At 35.9% G+C, this 17,271-nt stretch overlaps 2 protein-coding genes across 4 annotated transcripts in view; both read left to right on the top strand.

The window, feature by feature from the left end:
- Positions 1-17,271, top strand: part of LOC127859683 (dentin sialophosphoprotein-like) — a 185,694-nt gene that overhangs the window by 16,288 nt on the left and 152,135 nt on the right. The gene's annotated exons all lie outside the window — the stretch shown is intronic.
- The window catches only part of LOC127861185 (uncharacterized), a 300,757-nt gene continuing 289,432 nt past the window's right edge, over positions 5,947-17,271 (top strand). For 2 of the 3 annotated variants that reach the window (XR_008040103.1, XM_052399587.1), the window contains exons 1-3: positions 5,947-6,461; positions 8,474-9,471; positions 10,020-10,046. Coding sequence is in view for 2 of the 3 variants with exons in the window: in XM_052399587.1 (XP_052255547.1) it covers positions 6,136-6,461; positions 8,474-9,471; positions 10,020-10,046 (1,351 nt within the window). In the remaining variant the exon portion in view is untranslated. Of the gene's footprint in view, positions 6,462-8,473; positions 9,472-10,019; positions 11,095-17,271 lie in introns of those variants that run through there. The other variant, XM_052399588.1, reaches the window with a different exon arrangement.

Below are 17,271 nucleotides of genomic sequence, written 5' to 3'. Positions count from 1 at the left end.
GAAAATGGTTCGGGTTGGTGGAAAAACATGGCCGCCAAGGGGCGTGGCATTTTTCCTTATATAGCTATAGTTATACCTTGTTAACACTCTAGAAGCCATATTTATTGTACTATCATTATGAAACTTTGTCAAAAGATTTGTCCTAATGCTATTCTGGACAAGTTCGAAAGTGGTTCCAGTTGGTTGAAAAACATGGCCACCAGTGGGCGGGGCATTTTTCCTTATATGGACTTATGAATCTTCATGTTACTTTGTCAGTATATTTGTTTAAATGATATCTTGGATGTGTATGAAAATGGTTCTGGTCTGTTGAAAAAGGTGGCTGCCAGGGTGTTCACTAGTCATGAAAGTTGGTAAGAACATATTGTTCTAATGACATCTTGGGCTGCACAGAACAGGTCAGTTTCTTTGAATCTCAGGTGAGCGACTTTGGGCCTTTCAGGCACTCTTGTTTCCGGAAGTCCCAGCTTTTTTTAAGCCCTGGAGGTCGATCTCTGAATTCGTCCAGAATCATTGAGAAAGTTGGGGGGGGGGGTCAGCGATAATTTCCAATCGAAGTTGGCATCTAGAGAATCTTTGAACGATGCATATCTATAACACAAGTGGGAACTCAAATTGATAGCCATGGTCACTATAGGGGCCAGTATAACAGATAAGTGATAAACTTCTTCGTCTGCAACAGGTGTCTGGTTTCGAAGGGTCTGTTATCGAAGCAATGCTATTTTAAGACATCCTGCGCTTAAATTACGGACAAAAAGTCTTTTACGGAAACATCATACATTGATCGGCTCCTGTTAATCCATTCAAGAATCTGACTCGGGGTCTTAACGTTTCGACCAAATTTCCCTTATACGCACGCAGTAAACTATGGTGACGCATTTGATTGGTTTATCATGTGTATTAAATTTTCGCGACTGCCGTTTCTGCACACTTTGCCAAAGGAGTAAACAGATAGAAAATTGTAAAAGATCATGAATTTAAAGCCAGGTTAGTGCATTACTTGGCCATCTCAAACGCTATTTTCCAGGAGCTTCTGGGGGCATCTGGCACCCAGGGTCGCCTTGACCTGGGCGGGGGCCTTCCAGCCCCCTGGCCTCTAGTTTTTTTTCAGGCTTTTTTTAAAATCCTACACTTTTAGCCATGGCTTGGCTTTCGTTTCCCAATCTTCCTATTAAAATCGGTCTGTTAAAGTGTGTTTCGCATTTCTTTGCTGTTTGTCTGCAAATGGCGCCTCTGTGAATCCAAAATGATGATTATTGAAGGAACGAACGGATCTCACAAAATTTTGGAGTTTGAAAAATCATTAAAAAATTAATTTAAATGGGAACGGTAAGAAACAATAGTGGTTAAAAAGCAGAAAGTGATACCTCTTTCTGAATGGGTACAGAATATTGATTGTCTTGGTAAGGCTGAAGTCATTTTCCATGTGAACTACGGTAAATTGTCGTCAGTTGAACAAAGTTATATTGTTGACCTTATTTTGAATTTCAAGACATTGAGCTCGAACAAAAGTTTGCCGTCATCGTCCACAGGGATCGGAACACACACTGGTTTTGATCACAAATAATACTGGTGACTTTTCATAATAAGTAAAATGTGAATTTTAAAAAGTTTTCATAAATAAATCTTGTTAATAAGTTTAAGATGGTGTTTATTTAAATATCTATTTTAAGGTTTGTCATTATGTACGCGAATCACGTACTGAAAAATTAGTAGACAGAATTTTCCTCCCCCCAGACTTGTGACCACACCCATCGGTCCTTAGGTTTACTCTTTACTAATGAAATCACTGAAGTAACATGACGTTACTTAGAAGCAGGAGTGTAATTGGGGTGAAGTCTGCGGAGAGGAAAATTCTGTATACTGATTTTGACTACGTGATTCGCGTGCATAATGGTGTGATGGGTGACAAAGACAAGTAACTGTCATACAACCACACACTTATGACAATTACTTCATTCGTCGTCTGCATAATTTTACTGCAGATATTGCATGTCTACGAGTGCTGTTGCTTATGCAAAGCGTGCACTATCATCGACCAATATCAATTGTCCAATACAATGATGCTGCGCCTTTAGGCGGGCTTAAGTTGTGTAAAGAGATACATTTTATTGTAAATCTGCTTACATTTTATCGTAAATCTGCTATCAAAATATTCAGCGAAGTCGATATTGCTTTGATCTTAAGAATGATTAGTTGCAATTACTGAAAAAATAAACACATATTGTTAAAATTTAAACGCCCAGAGGATTCCGATTTCAAAATTTAAGTGCCTTGGCGAGGGACTGTTAAATTGCCTGTGGATAGCACTGCAATGGTTTCAACAATTGGTTTGCTTCACACTCAGGCGAGGGCTGAACAGCCTTCATGACCCTCTTCTTAGTTTAACCCTTTCCCATTTGATACCTATAATCCCGAGTTTATCGGTATTGCCAATACATGCCTGTAAACCAGTCTGTCGATGGCTGCATACTTAGGACATTTCATGACTCTAACCAATACTAAAAAAAGCACTCTAATCAAGGCTTCCATTTTTTAAGGCAATTTCAATCTTCATGGTCCTATAATTAACTGTGTCCAACATGTTACATAGACCATGTTGATAATACCATGGATTAATCATGATCTTTAGACTAGGACTTTCACACTTTGCATGCTGGGAAATTTGTCATCTGCTAAAATGTTGTCTGCTGAATTCGTAAAATTAGTATTTTCTTCCATTATTTTCAAAGAATACTATCAGAATAGCAAACAGTTTGGATCCTGATGAGATGCCACATTCTGGTGCAAAGGCCTTCAAAATTCGGTTCCAGCACTGAAAGAGTTAACACAGGTCATTGAGATTTGTTGTTACCACTAAGTAAGTAAAATGTGTCTGTGAAAGATTGAGATCACACTATTGAGGTCAAAACAATACTTCAGGGGTTGTCTGCACTTACCATTACTGCAGTTGATGCAAATTTTTCTTTAAGAATGAGCTATTAAAAACATGACAAAGTAAGTCCTCAGGAAATGGGGCAAGTCCTTGAAAAGTACTTTAATTTTGTTGAGGATGTTCTCTTTGAACAATCTATCCCAAAACTTCCTTTAGAGTATCTGTAATTAATATATAACCTCCAAATTATTGGTTGTGTGTGGATATTTCTGCAAATTTTTTCCCCAGTAAGATCCCTTTATATTTGCTAGCCCAGCCTATACAGAGCTTTTTTACTGTTTTTGTGAAGCAGCCTTGGCCCCCTCCCCATTTTGTGAAACAATGAGTGGAGAACTGTTCAAAATTGTGAAACAATGAGTGGAGAACTGTTCAAAATTGTGAAACAATGAGTGGAGAACTGTTCAAAATTGTGAAACAATGAGTGGAGAACTGTTCAAACAGGTTCACTTAAATCCAGATTTGCTATTATAGACGTGTGAAAAGTTTTAAGGGTGTGACAAGTAAGCAAAAATTGGTCATTACCCAGAGGCCACAACTGATCTATGACAGTATTAAAACAAGAAAAATCAGTGCCTGATTTAGATTTCCTTAGATAGTTCAATAAAAACATATTTCATAAGCCTGGTAACAGTTTAACGGTAATGCTACCAATGTGTCACACCAGGGCCTTGAATTTGAATTCTAGGGCATGCATGGTCATTTCTTCATGAAATCTGGACACAAAATTGTATTTTAAGTCCTTAATTTACCTGGCTATAGTTCTCAGATTATTATAAGCTCAATCAGTATATTTATATCATTATTTATGCTTTGTGTATTGTAAACATATACACAATCATGTAGTTACATGATAGCAATAAATAATATCAAAGCTACCCATACTATTAAGGTCATTGACCAAGTCTATGGTCAAAATGTGAACACATTGAGTGTTATCGCCCTCTCGTGCCAGCAAAAACAACATGTTGACAGGTTGTCATTTTTGACAGTTCTACTTTCACTTTCATTTTGTTATATCAAACTATTAACAATTATGTGGCTGAGAAAAATATCGCCATTGCTTTTTATGCCCCCGGTAGGGTGGCCTATATCAGTTGAACTGTCAGTCAGTCAGTGTGTCAGTCTGTCCGTCCGTCCGAAAACTTTAATGACCATAACTTTTTTTATATTGAACATAGCAACTTGATATTTGGCATACATGTGCATCTCATGGAGCTGCACATTTTCAGTTGTGAAGGGTGAAAGTCATACTTCAAGGTCAAATGTCAAATATAAAGCGTCTGTCTGTCCGAAAACTTTAACATTGTCCATAACTTTTTCAATATTGGCGTGCATGCGTATCTCATAGAGCTGCACATATTGATTGGTGAAAGGTCAAGGTCATCCTTCAAGGTCAAGGTCAAAGGTCAAATTTTGCAATATTGAAGATAGCAAATCCATATTCGGCATGCATGTGTATGTCATGGAGCTGCACATTTTGAGTGGTGAAAGGTCAAGGTCATCCTTCAAGGTCAAAGGTAAAATATATGCCTTCAAAGCTGCGCAGCAGGAGGCATTGTGTTTCACTTGTTTAATATATTTTCTGCACATTCCTTCAAAAAACTTACATCAATACATGATTTTCTTCGTTAATACAATCATTCCTGACAGACTTGTGTACATATTTCGCTTACATTTTGACGCGCGTAGGTAGGACCGCATTACCGCTTCCGAAATGTGTATTTATACTATCGCCTTCGAGGAACTTATCTGATGTTTGACGGAAAGGGCCGAAAATGTGCGAGTGTGGGTCAAGTTCCCCACTGGTACTACTTTCCCGTTCCCCCAATTTTTTTTCCGTACCTAAAATTTTTCGTTCCCAATTTTTTTTTCATCCCCAATTGTTTGTTCGTGTCCAAATTTTTTTCATCCCAATTTTTTTGTTCCCAAATATTTTTTCGTACCCAAATTTGTTTTCATACCCAAATTTTTTTCGCAAAATGTTTGTACCAAATTTTTTTTTCGTACCAACATACACAATTGTGGTGATTGTAGTGATGTAGATAAACTTAACTTGATGCTTGTATATCCATCCTCTCAAAAGCATCGTCACACCAGTACTTTTAGTACTTTGAGTATTTTATGTTCACAAATTAATATGTTTATACGTTTGCCAATCCGTTCAAACCAATTTCCCTTTAGGCGCCCCATAATATCATTACCGCTTTTACAATAAGCGTTGCAAAATGTTCACAAGAAAACAAACGTTAAACAATAACTTTTTTGTATTAACAATGCAACACATATCAATGAAACGAAAAATAAATACAGATAACATCATTTAAAAAATAAATAATCATATGATGACACAATTTGTTTATGTCATGTTGTCACATAAATATGCAGAGTCTATGTATAGCTTAAATAACATTATCAGTGTGTACATGTATGTTCAAGGGAAGTTACTCCGTATGTTGATATAAATATTCATCGAAGAGTTCTCGCTCTTGTTGGAATAATGTGTGGGGGTCACAATGGGGTAAAAAAAATAGTGTCGGTAAAATAGTGAAAATTATCTATAATTTTCACTTATAATTTTCACAGTTTTAACAGTGAAATTTTCCGTTTTTTTTAATGCACTGATATTTCTCTTTAAACCACCGTAAAGCATAAAATAAATTGTGCTATCCAAAGCACTTTGGATTTATTTCCTACCTGATTTAAGAAAGGTTAAATTTTGGAGTGGAAAAGTTAAAAAAAATTCAGTGTAGATCAGGGTTGTATTGTTTGTTAGTTATTGACTTATTGAGATCATAACACTACAGATGCTAAAAAATACTTAAAATAAATATGAAATCCATGTTAAACATGGAGGAAACAGTACATGTAAATAGCTTATTTTGTTTATACTGGCAGCAGTAGCTGTGTGGTTGTAAACTGTAAACCCTGAAATCCCCATTTTCAGAAAATGGTTTACCCCATTATCAGCTAGATTTAAACTCTAAAGTCCTTTGTCACTTGACAACTTAGTAAACACCATGTTGTGTGCAGATAGAGGTGGCATATTTAGTAGCATTAATAAGGTTGACTGTGAATTTATTTCAGCCTCAAAAATAATTGTGTATTGAAGCACGTTCACACTATTATAATCAAATCCTGGAGTGAAATTGATAGTGATCATATAACTGTGTCATAAGTGAGTTTATAATACTAATCACAAAATGGCGGCAGGTTCAGTTTATAAAAGTTCAGACTTAGTGATGGACTATTGTTGCGATGCATGCAAAGAGAAACATATTGAAGAAAGTGCCGAGTCCTTCTGTAAAACATGTACGAAGCTATTTTGTGGCAAATGTATTAACCTGCATAGCCAGTTATATGAAAAACATGTCTCATTTGGGAGAGGAGATATGAACAAATGGCCTATCAGTAAGAAAATAGAGGATTTCCTACAGACTTGTGAGATCCATGAAGATGAGAAGCTGAAAATGTTTTGTCAAGACCACAGTCAACTCTGCTGCACTAATTGTGTACTACTAGGTCACAGGTATGTCATCAGTATTATTATGTTCCTTGAAATGTTGTTGAATTGGTATCATATTTTGTACATACAAGTTACAAATGATAACTTTAAGTACAATGCTGTTAACAGTTGAGTGTGTTGATTGTTAATTTATCTGTCTGTCATAAAATTAAAAAAAATTAAATCTTCTTTTTCCAAATTCAAAAATGTTACAAATATTATGCTTACTTCTTGCTATTGGCTGCATTATCTATATATTTATTAAGTACTGTATATATTTACTACTGCATGTTTTAACTCTTTCAGTGCTGGAACCGAATGTTGAAGGCCTTTGCAAACAGTTTGGATCCAGATGAGACGCCACCACAAACATGGCGTCTCATCAGGATCCAAACTGTTTGCTATTCTGATAAATGTATTATTTTAAAAAAATCAAAGAAAGTGCTAATTTTAGAAATTCAGCAGACGACATTTTAGCAGACGACAAATTTCCCAGCATGCAAATCAGTTTTATTAGTCCCTCATGTCTATCAAAGCTTGCCACATGTCAGTCGAATCAAACAACTGAATCATAGAACTTCTCAAAAAGTACTAAATGAACTATTATGAAACTTGGTCTACTTAAAACGGGCGATGTCAGGAATATGCTTGACTTTATTTGTTTATTCCAGTATACACTTGAACTAGGTGTGCCATCTGTCTGTTAGTTAAGCCAGTGTTTTTTTCACCATTTTTGGTCCAGTTGGATTGGGAAAATTTGCGGCGTTTTGAATAAGATTTGGAAAATAGTGTTGTTGTTAAGCTAAAAAAATGCTTCAAAATTGAGAATAAAAAGGTGTTTCCAGTATTATATTTACTTAGGTTGACCTTACATGGATGGAATGAAAAAAATATAGAGACCTAAAAAAATTTAATATTTTTTGGAATCCTTCCATCGGGAATTTTTAACTTCCATTTGGAAAAAATATATACTTTTTTCCATTGGGAATGGAACCGATTACAGGACCCAATTTCGAATGTAAAAACACTGTTTGCCCTTCCTCGAGTCATCAGTCCATTTGTCTGTCCATCAGCAAAACTGAAATAATTTGAAAAATACATAACATAGAATCACAAAATGACAGGATTATAAATTTTTGTGAAGTCAAATTTTAGATGATCCTTATTAACCAGGTTTTCCAAAGGAAAATGCTGGTTATTAGATTGTCGAATGTCGGCTGGGGTGGGGCGGGCGGAACAAGCTTGTCCATAACTTTGTTGTTCATTGTGAGATTTTAAAATAATTTGGCATACTTGTTCACCATCATTATACGAATTACGTTGATATCTCCAAGGTCACACTTTGAGTTCAAAGGTCAAACAAGGCCATAAAGGAGCTTGTCCGGGTCATAACTATGTCATTCATTGTGAGATTTTAAAATCATTTGGCACATTTGTTCACCATCATTGGACAGTGTGTCGCACAAAAGAATTACGTCGATATCTCCAAGGTCAAGGTTGCCACAACTAAAAATAGATTTATTTTGAAACAAGGGGGGTAACTATGAACAATCAGTTCAGTTTGAGTTGTCTCCCTTTATCAGACTTTTTTTCACATTTAAAACCTGGTTTTGTGACAATAGTATTAATAACACTGATGTTATTTAAAGATTACAAACATGTATATTTAAGTTTCAGTTTAGTAAGAAGTTACCTTAACCAGTTAGATGATCTTGCTTAAATTTATGTGAATTTGTGCACTTAAAACATTAATGTCACTGATGTACTTGTGAAATATTTAAAAAAGAAAGAGATCATAGAAGCCATGACGTTTCACATTATTTTGTATGATATGAGCCTTTAAAGTTGATGTATGGTACAAAATAACAAAGATGAACACATTATTAACCAAATACATGTACATAATCAATGAATTTATCTTTTTTACCAAGCTTTTTTTAAATATCAGATTTACATTGATCAATCTGTACAAAATAAGTACATATGCATCATGTATGAATTATTGGTTTTAATTAAGATAAAATGTTTTCTTACAGGCAATGCAAAATGGTGATGCTTTTAACTGACTTGGTTAAAAATACCTCTACAGACCTCAAACAAGTATTAGTTACTATTCAAACTACTTTGGCAGAACTGAGGAAGCTTCAAGACAATCAGGAGGCTAGCATTCAGTCTGTGCAAAGTACATATGATGAGCAGTTACACAAGATACAGGAAACTCGGCAAAAAATACTTGCAGCCTTAAACATGCTTGAAGAGAAAACTCTGCAGGAAATGAAATATACACTGACCAAACTGCAAGCCTCCCTTAAAAGTGATGTTGACAAATGTTCCACTCTTGAAAATGAATTAAAACAACTTAGAGACGCTATTCAGGACATAAGCGATAAAAGCAAGCAAGAACTATCTTTTATAGCCAGCATTAAATGCAAAGACAAAATACAGCAGTTTGAAAACTATCAGAAGAAGAACTCTGCTCAACTAAAATTTTCAATAACTTTCCAGCCTAATAGTGAAATAATGCAGTACCTTTCCCAGTTGTCCGGTCTTGGGAAGATTGAACACAATGCCCAGTCATTGACTGCAGTGGGAAATGCAGACCAAGTAATGAGGATTGATGGGAAGTCTGAGTTTGATGTACGCGTACAGGGTGATGAAGCTTGCTGTATTGAAGACATATGTGTTCTCCCTAGTGGGCAAGTCCTTGTTGTATACAGCGATAATAACAAAGTCATGCTGTTAAACAAGCAGTACCAGGTTGTGAGTCACTGTAGTGTATCTGATGGGCCTTGGGTCATATGTCAGATCACACCCAGTGAGGTTGGTGTTACTGTCGGTAAACAGGTCCAGTTTATCAAAGTCAACAACAACCAGCTGGTGAAAGACAGAAAGCTCAAGTTTCAACATGACTGTTATGGTATTGCCTCCCACCGGGGTGACCTGTTTGTAACCTCTGGTACTGAACTATACAACTACTCGCTGGATGGTAAACTAGTCAGCAAACTTCACGAGAATAAGTCAGATACATGGACAGGTAAGAATCATATTGGATTTATCTCTATGATCAAGAACATATCATTATAGCAGCAAGACCCTTCAAATTCTGCAGTATTACTCTTACAAATAGTTATTAATATATATTGACTGTCACTTCATGACAGGTCTATGAAAAGAACGTGCATGGCTGTGAAAAGAATAGTTTATGATCTGTTCTTTATATTTCGTTGATATCAAATAAACATATAGTGTAAGATGGTATGTAATTAAGCTTGTTTCTTTATATTATATACTTATGATTATAAACTTAAATTTGTCTTTCATTGATGCAAACAACATACAAGAATTAAAAAACAATACTTAATTAATGTGATGATAATTTTAAGAGGTTGCTTTTGGAATATGTGAAAAAGTACTAGACAGCAAAGTTTCACTATTGTTTCTTTTTCTACATTATTGTCCTTAAGTGAAAGTAACAAACGCAACTTAATTCATGATTTTTTACACGTACATGTATGCATTATGCTTGTCTGATTTCACTCATAATTATGACAAAAGATTATAATCATGTATTCTGTTTTGCAGTCTATAGTTGTGCAGTGAGCCAGACAGGTGACAAGTTGTATATCACGTACGTCAGTAAGAACAAGGTCCTCACTCTGGCCAGGGATGGATCAGTCCTTTCCAACTTCACAGACCCTGAATTGGATTGGCCAAGATGTGTACATGTGACACCTGCAGGCCAGGTGCTGGTATGTGGAGAGACTTCCAGTACTATCCTACAGATTGACAGTAAGGGCAGTAGGAAGCTGGCCACTCTGGCTACAGAGAGTTATGGACTAAGGTCAGTCTGCTACAACAGCAACACGGACTCTGTTATTGTGGGAACGGATGACAACAAGATCCTGGTGTACAAAGTGAAATAGCTTATCATTCTTGTATCTGATGTGTAATGATAAGTGATATAAATTACTATAAAGTGATATAAATTACTATAGCTGTTAGTCATTAAGTGCTTTGTTACACATATATATAATTGATGTGTAGTAATAAGTCGAAATAAATGACAATAGCTGTTTGTGTAATAGTGTTATGTTACAATTCAAGAATGAATTTGAAGTGTACATACTTATTTTTTTCTTTAAATAATGTTATTATGCATGCTATGTTTAGAATGTGATATATTAGATTTGTAACAATGTATTGATTGGTTCATGTTTTGCTCTTTAAGTGGCTCTGATATATTTAAGTCAAGGGAATACTTATGGATCAATAATACTAGCGGATATTTTGTCATTAATAGATAGTTTTCACATTAAAACAACTTTGAAATGCGTTGTTATTGTTTTACAGCTTGTATGATTGTTTACCATCATTTTGCGCTTTGCTTTGCTAATCATAATTGTGTACCAAGCCCTGAGTTGGTAGAGGAAAACAAGTTACTCTCTGTTTGTTTTGTATGATATCAGGCGAGGCTTAGAATAAAATAATGGTGAAGCTTGCCAAACCTTAAGTTTATTCTCATATGATTTTTGTTGTTTGACTACTTATAGTACTTAATAATAAAGTCATGAGCACTTGTGCTTAATACTTGTAAAATATGTGTTTTGCTGTGTTTGTAAATGTTTCTGTCAAAAATATATGACATCTTTGACTCAAATTGTTGGTTTTGTTGAATCTGATTATATTGTACCAAATATTGATTATCTAAGTGTTGATTCCAAGTAATCTTACCAAACATTGGCTGATACACTGCAATGCCGATATATAGCGGACCTTTATATCGCGCTGTCCAATATATCGCGCTTTGGCTATGGCTCCCAAAAATACAGACGAGCATGATCACTAAATGACATGTTTTAATCTGAGAATTCGCTAACTTAAGCAAAAAACCGGATCTAGCTAGTATCAACACCCCATATTTCACGGCTTATTATTGCACGCAGTGAAGCGTGAAAAAAAGTTGATTAGTGACAATGCTGTTTACACAAGGCTGGGGTTGTTTTTAACACTTAAAAATATCCAAATTAGTGTCATTGTACACAAAAAGGTAATAATGGCAGTTTACTGGTATATAAATTGTTTAATTTCGGTACTGGTCATGAATTTCTTTGTCCTGATAAAAAGCGCGCGAAAATTGGCGTGGGTGTATTTATTTGTAAATAAAAATTTCGTAGCCGGCACAACATTGCGATAATTTAATTTCCGTTCAAAGTTTCGTTGCAAATTTCAACAAAAGTACCGCGGTATCTCGCGAAATATGTGGCATTGACATTTCCTCTTAATAAAATATAATTCAAACACGCGATATCGTTACCGTTACGCTAAGGGTTAAAACGAATCTATGCACAATGTATTTTGTACGTTTTTTACTGCAAGAATTTTTCATTTTAGCTGATTCGCTAGGGATCGTACATGAAAATAAAAAACATAATTTACATTTTGGTTTTTATGATAAATACACAGATACTTATGTAGTAATGAAAACGTTTATTGTAGAATTGGTTTGCAATTATTACAATACAAATATGTAGCAGCACTGTATATAAAATGAAAACATTGGGGAAATTTGACAAGTTAACCGCAATACAATTAAGTTAGAAATTTCTCGAGTTTTATCGCTTATGATCTTTGGACCCCACCTACCGCGATATATCGGCGTTGCAGTGTATAACAATTTCCTGTTGAAGTTTTATAAAACAATATATCCGCTAGCGTTTTATCAGGCAGATATCAATGTAGTGTATAATAAAGAGTAAAAAAGAATCAATAATGGCCAAAAGGGGGAGGATGTATTCAATTCAATGTGAAATCATTAAATGCCAAATATAAATCTGCGAGCAGTCACTCCAGACTTGAACCAGTTATTTTGAAACTATTTCTTATCCCGGGCCGCAAAGCGAGACATGGTATTATAGTAATTTCCTCAATCTGTTAGTAAAACTTTTGAGTCTGCAACACTTTTGTGCCCGTGATGTTCTTCTTATACCTTTTCATGGATGTTCAAGAAACTTGCATCAATTGTTAAGGTCATGAAGCAAACAAAAGGGATAAGTTAGTCAAGCAAGGTAAAGTTCAAAGTCACACTTCAAGGTCAAAAGCCCGTTTATTTTTGTGCCTGATCGAGTTCTCCTATACTGCAGGGCTTTCTATGCCCCCCTTCGAAGAAGAGGGGGTATATTGCTTTGCGGTCGGTCGGTCCGTCCACCAGGTGGTTTCCGGATGATAACTCAAGAAGGCTTATGCCTAGGATCATGAAACTTCATAGGTACATTGATCATGACTCGCAGATGACCCCTATTGATTTTGAGGTCACTAGGTCAAAGGTCAAGGTCACGGTGACCCGAAATAGTAAAATGGTTTTGCGGATGATAAATCAAGAACGCTTATGCCTAGGATCATGAAATGTAATAGGTAGATTGATCATGACTCGCAGATGACCCCTATTGATTTTCAGGTCACTAGGTCAAATGTCAAGGTCACAGTGACCCAAAATAGTAAATTGGTTTCCAGATGATAACTCAATAACACTTGTGCTTAGGATCATTAAACTTGATAGGTAGATTGACCATGACTCGCAGATGACCCCTATTGATTTTCAGGTCACTAGGTCAAAGGTCAAGGTCACTGTGACCCGAAATAGTAAAATGGTTTCTGGATGATAACTCAAGAACGCTTATGCGTAGGTTCATGAAACTTCATAGGTACATTGATCAAGACTTGCAGATGACCCCTATTGATTTTCAGGTAACTAGGTCAAAGGTCAAGGTCATGGTGACTCAACTTAGAAAAATGGTTTCTGAATGATAACTCAAGAAAGCTTACGCGTAGGATTATGAAATTTCATAGGTACATTGATCATGACTCGCATATGACCTCTATCGACTTTCAGGTCACTAGGTCAAAGGTCAAGGTCACAGTGTCAAAAAATGTATTCACACAATGGCTGTCACTACAATTGGCAGCCCATATGGGGGGCATGCATGTTTTACAAACAGCCCTTGTTAAATCTTGTATCATATCTGAAATATAGCCCCGAAAAGTTACATTATACAAACACAGTCAATAACTCTTATTGAAGAAAGTGAAGGGTTATGGTTCTTGTGCATAGCACTTTTAATTGATATCTACACACAGTGACACATGAAAATTCATGTTAAAATAGTGTACCATGTCTGAGATACAGTCCTGAAAAGGCACATCATACAAAATTTACAAAGGGCAATACATGTAACTCTTGTTTAAAAAGTGGATGGTTTTAGTTCTTTAGTACAAGGCATTTCTCCTTATTGATATCTATACACCCATGAAGTTTCATGTTGGAATTTTGTATGGTATGTGAGATATAGCCCTGAAATAATACATTACAAGAGTGCCAAGATGTTTTAGTAAGATTTGACCAGGTGACCTACATTTTTACCCCTCATGACCAAACATCACACTGTGCTTACAGAAATAAATATTATGACCAAGATTGATACAATCTGAAACAAAATTGTGACCTCTACAGTGTTAAAAAGGATTTTGTATAATATCATGAAAATTTTCACAATCTAAGGGCAATAATTGTGGCATGTATTATGAGATTTTGCTCGTATCAAAATTGACTGAGATCTTTAGGCCATATAGCTTCTCAGCAACTATGATAAAGAATGCTTGAAAAATGTGAATGCTAGAGTGTTTACAAACCAAATGTGGACGGACGGATGATGGTCAGAGACAGATCCAAAAACCTCACCTGAGCAATCAGGTGAGCTAAAAAGTGTAGTTTTTTTCACCAATCTGATCCATTTACCAACTTTCCGAGATATCAATAAAACCAATGTCTTGACTCAGTTTCATGTGATTAGGCACAAAATTTGACTTCTAGAAAGTTTATAAGGTTTCTCTATAGTCATTTAAGGAGAACTGCCCCACCCCCAGGCGGACATGTTTTTAGACCGATCGGGACCATTTTCAAACTCATCTGAGATATAAATAAAACCAATGTTTTCACCAAGTTTCATGATGATTGGGCAAAAAATGTGACTTCTTGAGTGTTCACAAGCTTTTTTACAATATAAATATAACGAAAATGCGCCCCCCTGGCAGCCTTTTTTTTCAAAGACCGGAACCATTTTCGAACTCAACTCTCCTATCAAGAAAACAAATGTTCTGACCAAATATCATTGTGACTTCTAGAGTGTTCACAAAGTTTCTCTACAGCCAAATACGGAAAACTGGCCCGCCCATTGGGGGCCATGTTTTTCAACGGACAGGAACCACTTTTAAACTCAACTAACATCATTAAGACAAATATTTTGAGAAAGTATCATGAAGATTGGGCATAAAATGTGACTTCTACAGTGTTTACAAGGTTTTTCTTCTTTTTTTACCTAGTGACCTAGTTTTTGACCCACCATGACCCAGTTTCAAACTCAATCAAGGTATCATTGGGACAAATCTTGAATTCTGAAAAAGTTTTATGAAGATTGGACAAGAAATGTGGCCTCTAGATTGTTTACAAGTTTTCTCTATAGCCAAATAAGGAAAACTGCCCCACCCACTGGCGGCCATGTTTTTCAACGGACCGGAACCACTTTTGAACTAAACCAACATATCATTAAGACAAACATTTTGACAAAGTAACATGAAGATTGGGTATGAAATGTGACTTCTACAATGTTTACAAGGTTTTACTTTTTTTGACCTAGTGACCTAGTTTTTGACCCGGCATGACCCAGTTTTGAACTCGACCGAGATTTTATTGGGACAAAGCTTCTGAGCAAGTTTCATGAAGATCAGACAAGAAATGTGACCTCTAGAGTGTTTACGAACAAATGTGGATATACGGCCAGACGAAAGACAAAGACTGATCACAAAAGCTCACCTGGGCAATCAGGTGAGCTTATAAAAACAGGCAATAATTTAACAAAGTGCTGCCCTACTAGGGTTATGGTTCTTGTGTACGGCACTTCTCCTCACTGATATCTATACACAAATGAAGTGTTCTGATGGTATCTTATTTAGTTTCTGAGATTTAGCCCTGAAAATTGAGTGACAGACGGACGCACTGACAGACTGAGGCACAACGGCAATTCTATATCACTCCACCTTTTGCGGAGCTGATTGTTTCCATACATACACTGTTTTGAGGCTGTGAAGTACAAAGGTTTAAACACATTTTAAAGTGGTACATGAAAATAAGTATGTTAACTGCAAAAAAAAATAGCATAGAGAAATTTCTCTTACTGGTTATTACAGCACCAAAATAATTGTAATTTTCCAAAATTATTCATACTTTATTAGTACCTTTTAACCCAAATTAATTGTGTGCTTTCTTATATAACCATAAATGATGGAATTGCAGAAGATGAGCTGGTTTATGTTACTATGTGTGACTGATGTGTTAAATCTGTTTGATTCTTAGTGTTATAACATTATTATATTATTAGCATATTAAATATGTTTTTTGCTTATTAATAAGTTAAGACAGGGTATTATCTGAAGAAAAGTCACTTTTAGTTGATTTCACCTCTTTAATTTGTAAACACATAAATATAACATACTGTAAATGTACTTTAACTGATGTTATTATTACTTTAGTACAATATATAGTGTACAACCTGTTAGTGTATCTGTATTTATCAGTATATACAAATCAAGACTACCAGATCCAAGACATGGATAAGAATATATAAATAGCAGAATGTCAAAGTATTGATAAAAACCCTCAATGTTGAAAGTCAAAATAACTTAAAATAAAAAGAAATTATCTTTTAGAATTAAACTTTTTGGCCATGTGGTTTCAGAGGAAATGAAGGTGTTTTGTGATACAAATTTAGTAAAAACATATACAATAGAAGACCTCCAAGGTGTTTCAAGTGTTGTCCCTTGGGGGTAAGGATTTAATGAAACCTAGTAGACAGCCACTTAACCATGTTACATAAGCCCCAGGGTCATGATTTATTTAAAAATAGTAGACAGTCACTAAACCATGTGACATATTAAAGCTCTAGGGTCATGATTTATTGAAACATAGTAGACAGTCACTTAACCATGTTACAATTTGTTTATTCATCTTAAGCTCACCTGAGCTCATGGTGAGCTTTTGTGATAGCCATTTTAAGCTCAACTGATTGCTCAGGTGAGCTTTTAGGATCTGTCTTTGTCCGTCGTCCTTCCGTCCATTCTCGTCCGGCCGTCCACATTTGGTTTGTAAACACTCCAGAGGCCACATTTCTTGTCCAATCTTTGTGAAGCTTGGTCAGAAGATTTGTCCCAATGATACCTCAATCGAGTTCGAAACTGGGTCAAAACTTAGGTCATGAGTTAAAAAAAACAAAACCGTGTTAACACTGTAGAAGTCACATTTCATGCCCTATTCCACTACGAAAACAAGCCCACAATTCGCTACGATTTATCACATTTATTGTGAAGAAGACAGTGACAGTCTACGATTCAGTTACAACACTGGTACGATTGAGTAGCGACGAATCTTGGGGTTCAGTTGAAGACTTGCGAATAGGGTCGCGACTTCAGTACCAACGATGCAGATCGGGCACGACTAAGTTTGGATGTCACAGAACGCACCCATGAATACGGCGCCAATATCAATTGATATTGATCTTAATCGCGACAATCTAAGCAGGCTCGCAACTTATTCGGGGTGAACTCGTAAGAATCTTGATCTAAATTGCGAGAATCTTAGCGGGCTCGCAACTCACTCGGGATGAACTATTGAGAGTCTTGACAAAGTCATAGCTGATTCGTAGACAGATCACAAGACCAACAATTTCCCAATTGAGTCACTAATTACCTATGATTCCATTATGACGCCCAAGAATGCAATCGACGC

The sequence above is a fragment of the Dreissena polymorpha genome, chromosome 15 (genome assembly GCF_020536995.1).
Source record: "Dreissena polymorpha isolate Duluth1 chromosome 15, UMN_Dpol_1.0, whole genome shotgun sequence".
In the NCBI taxonomy this organism is placed as follows: Eukaryota; Metazoa; Mollusca; class Bivalvia; order Myida; family Dreissenidae; genus Dreissena; species Dreissena polymorpha.
The sequence above is the reverse complement of the archived record's forward strand: the minus strand, read 5'-3'. Positions and strand labels throughout refer to the sequence as shown.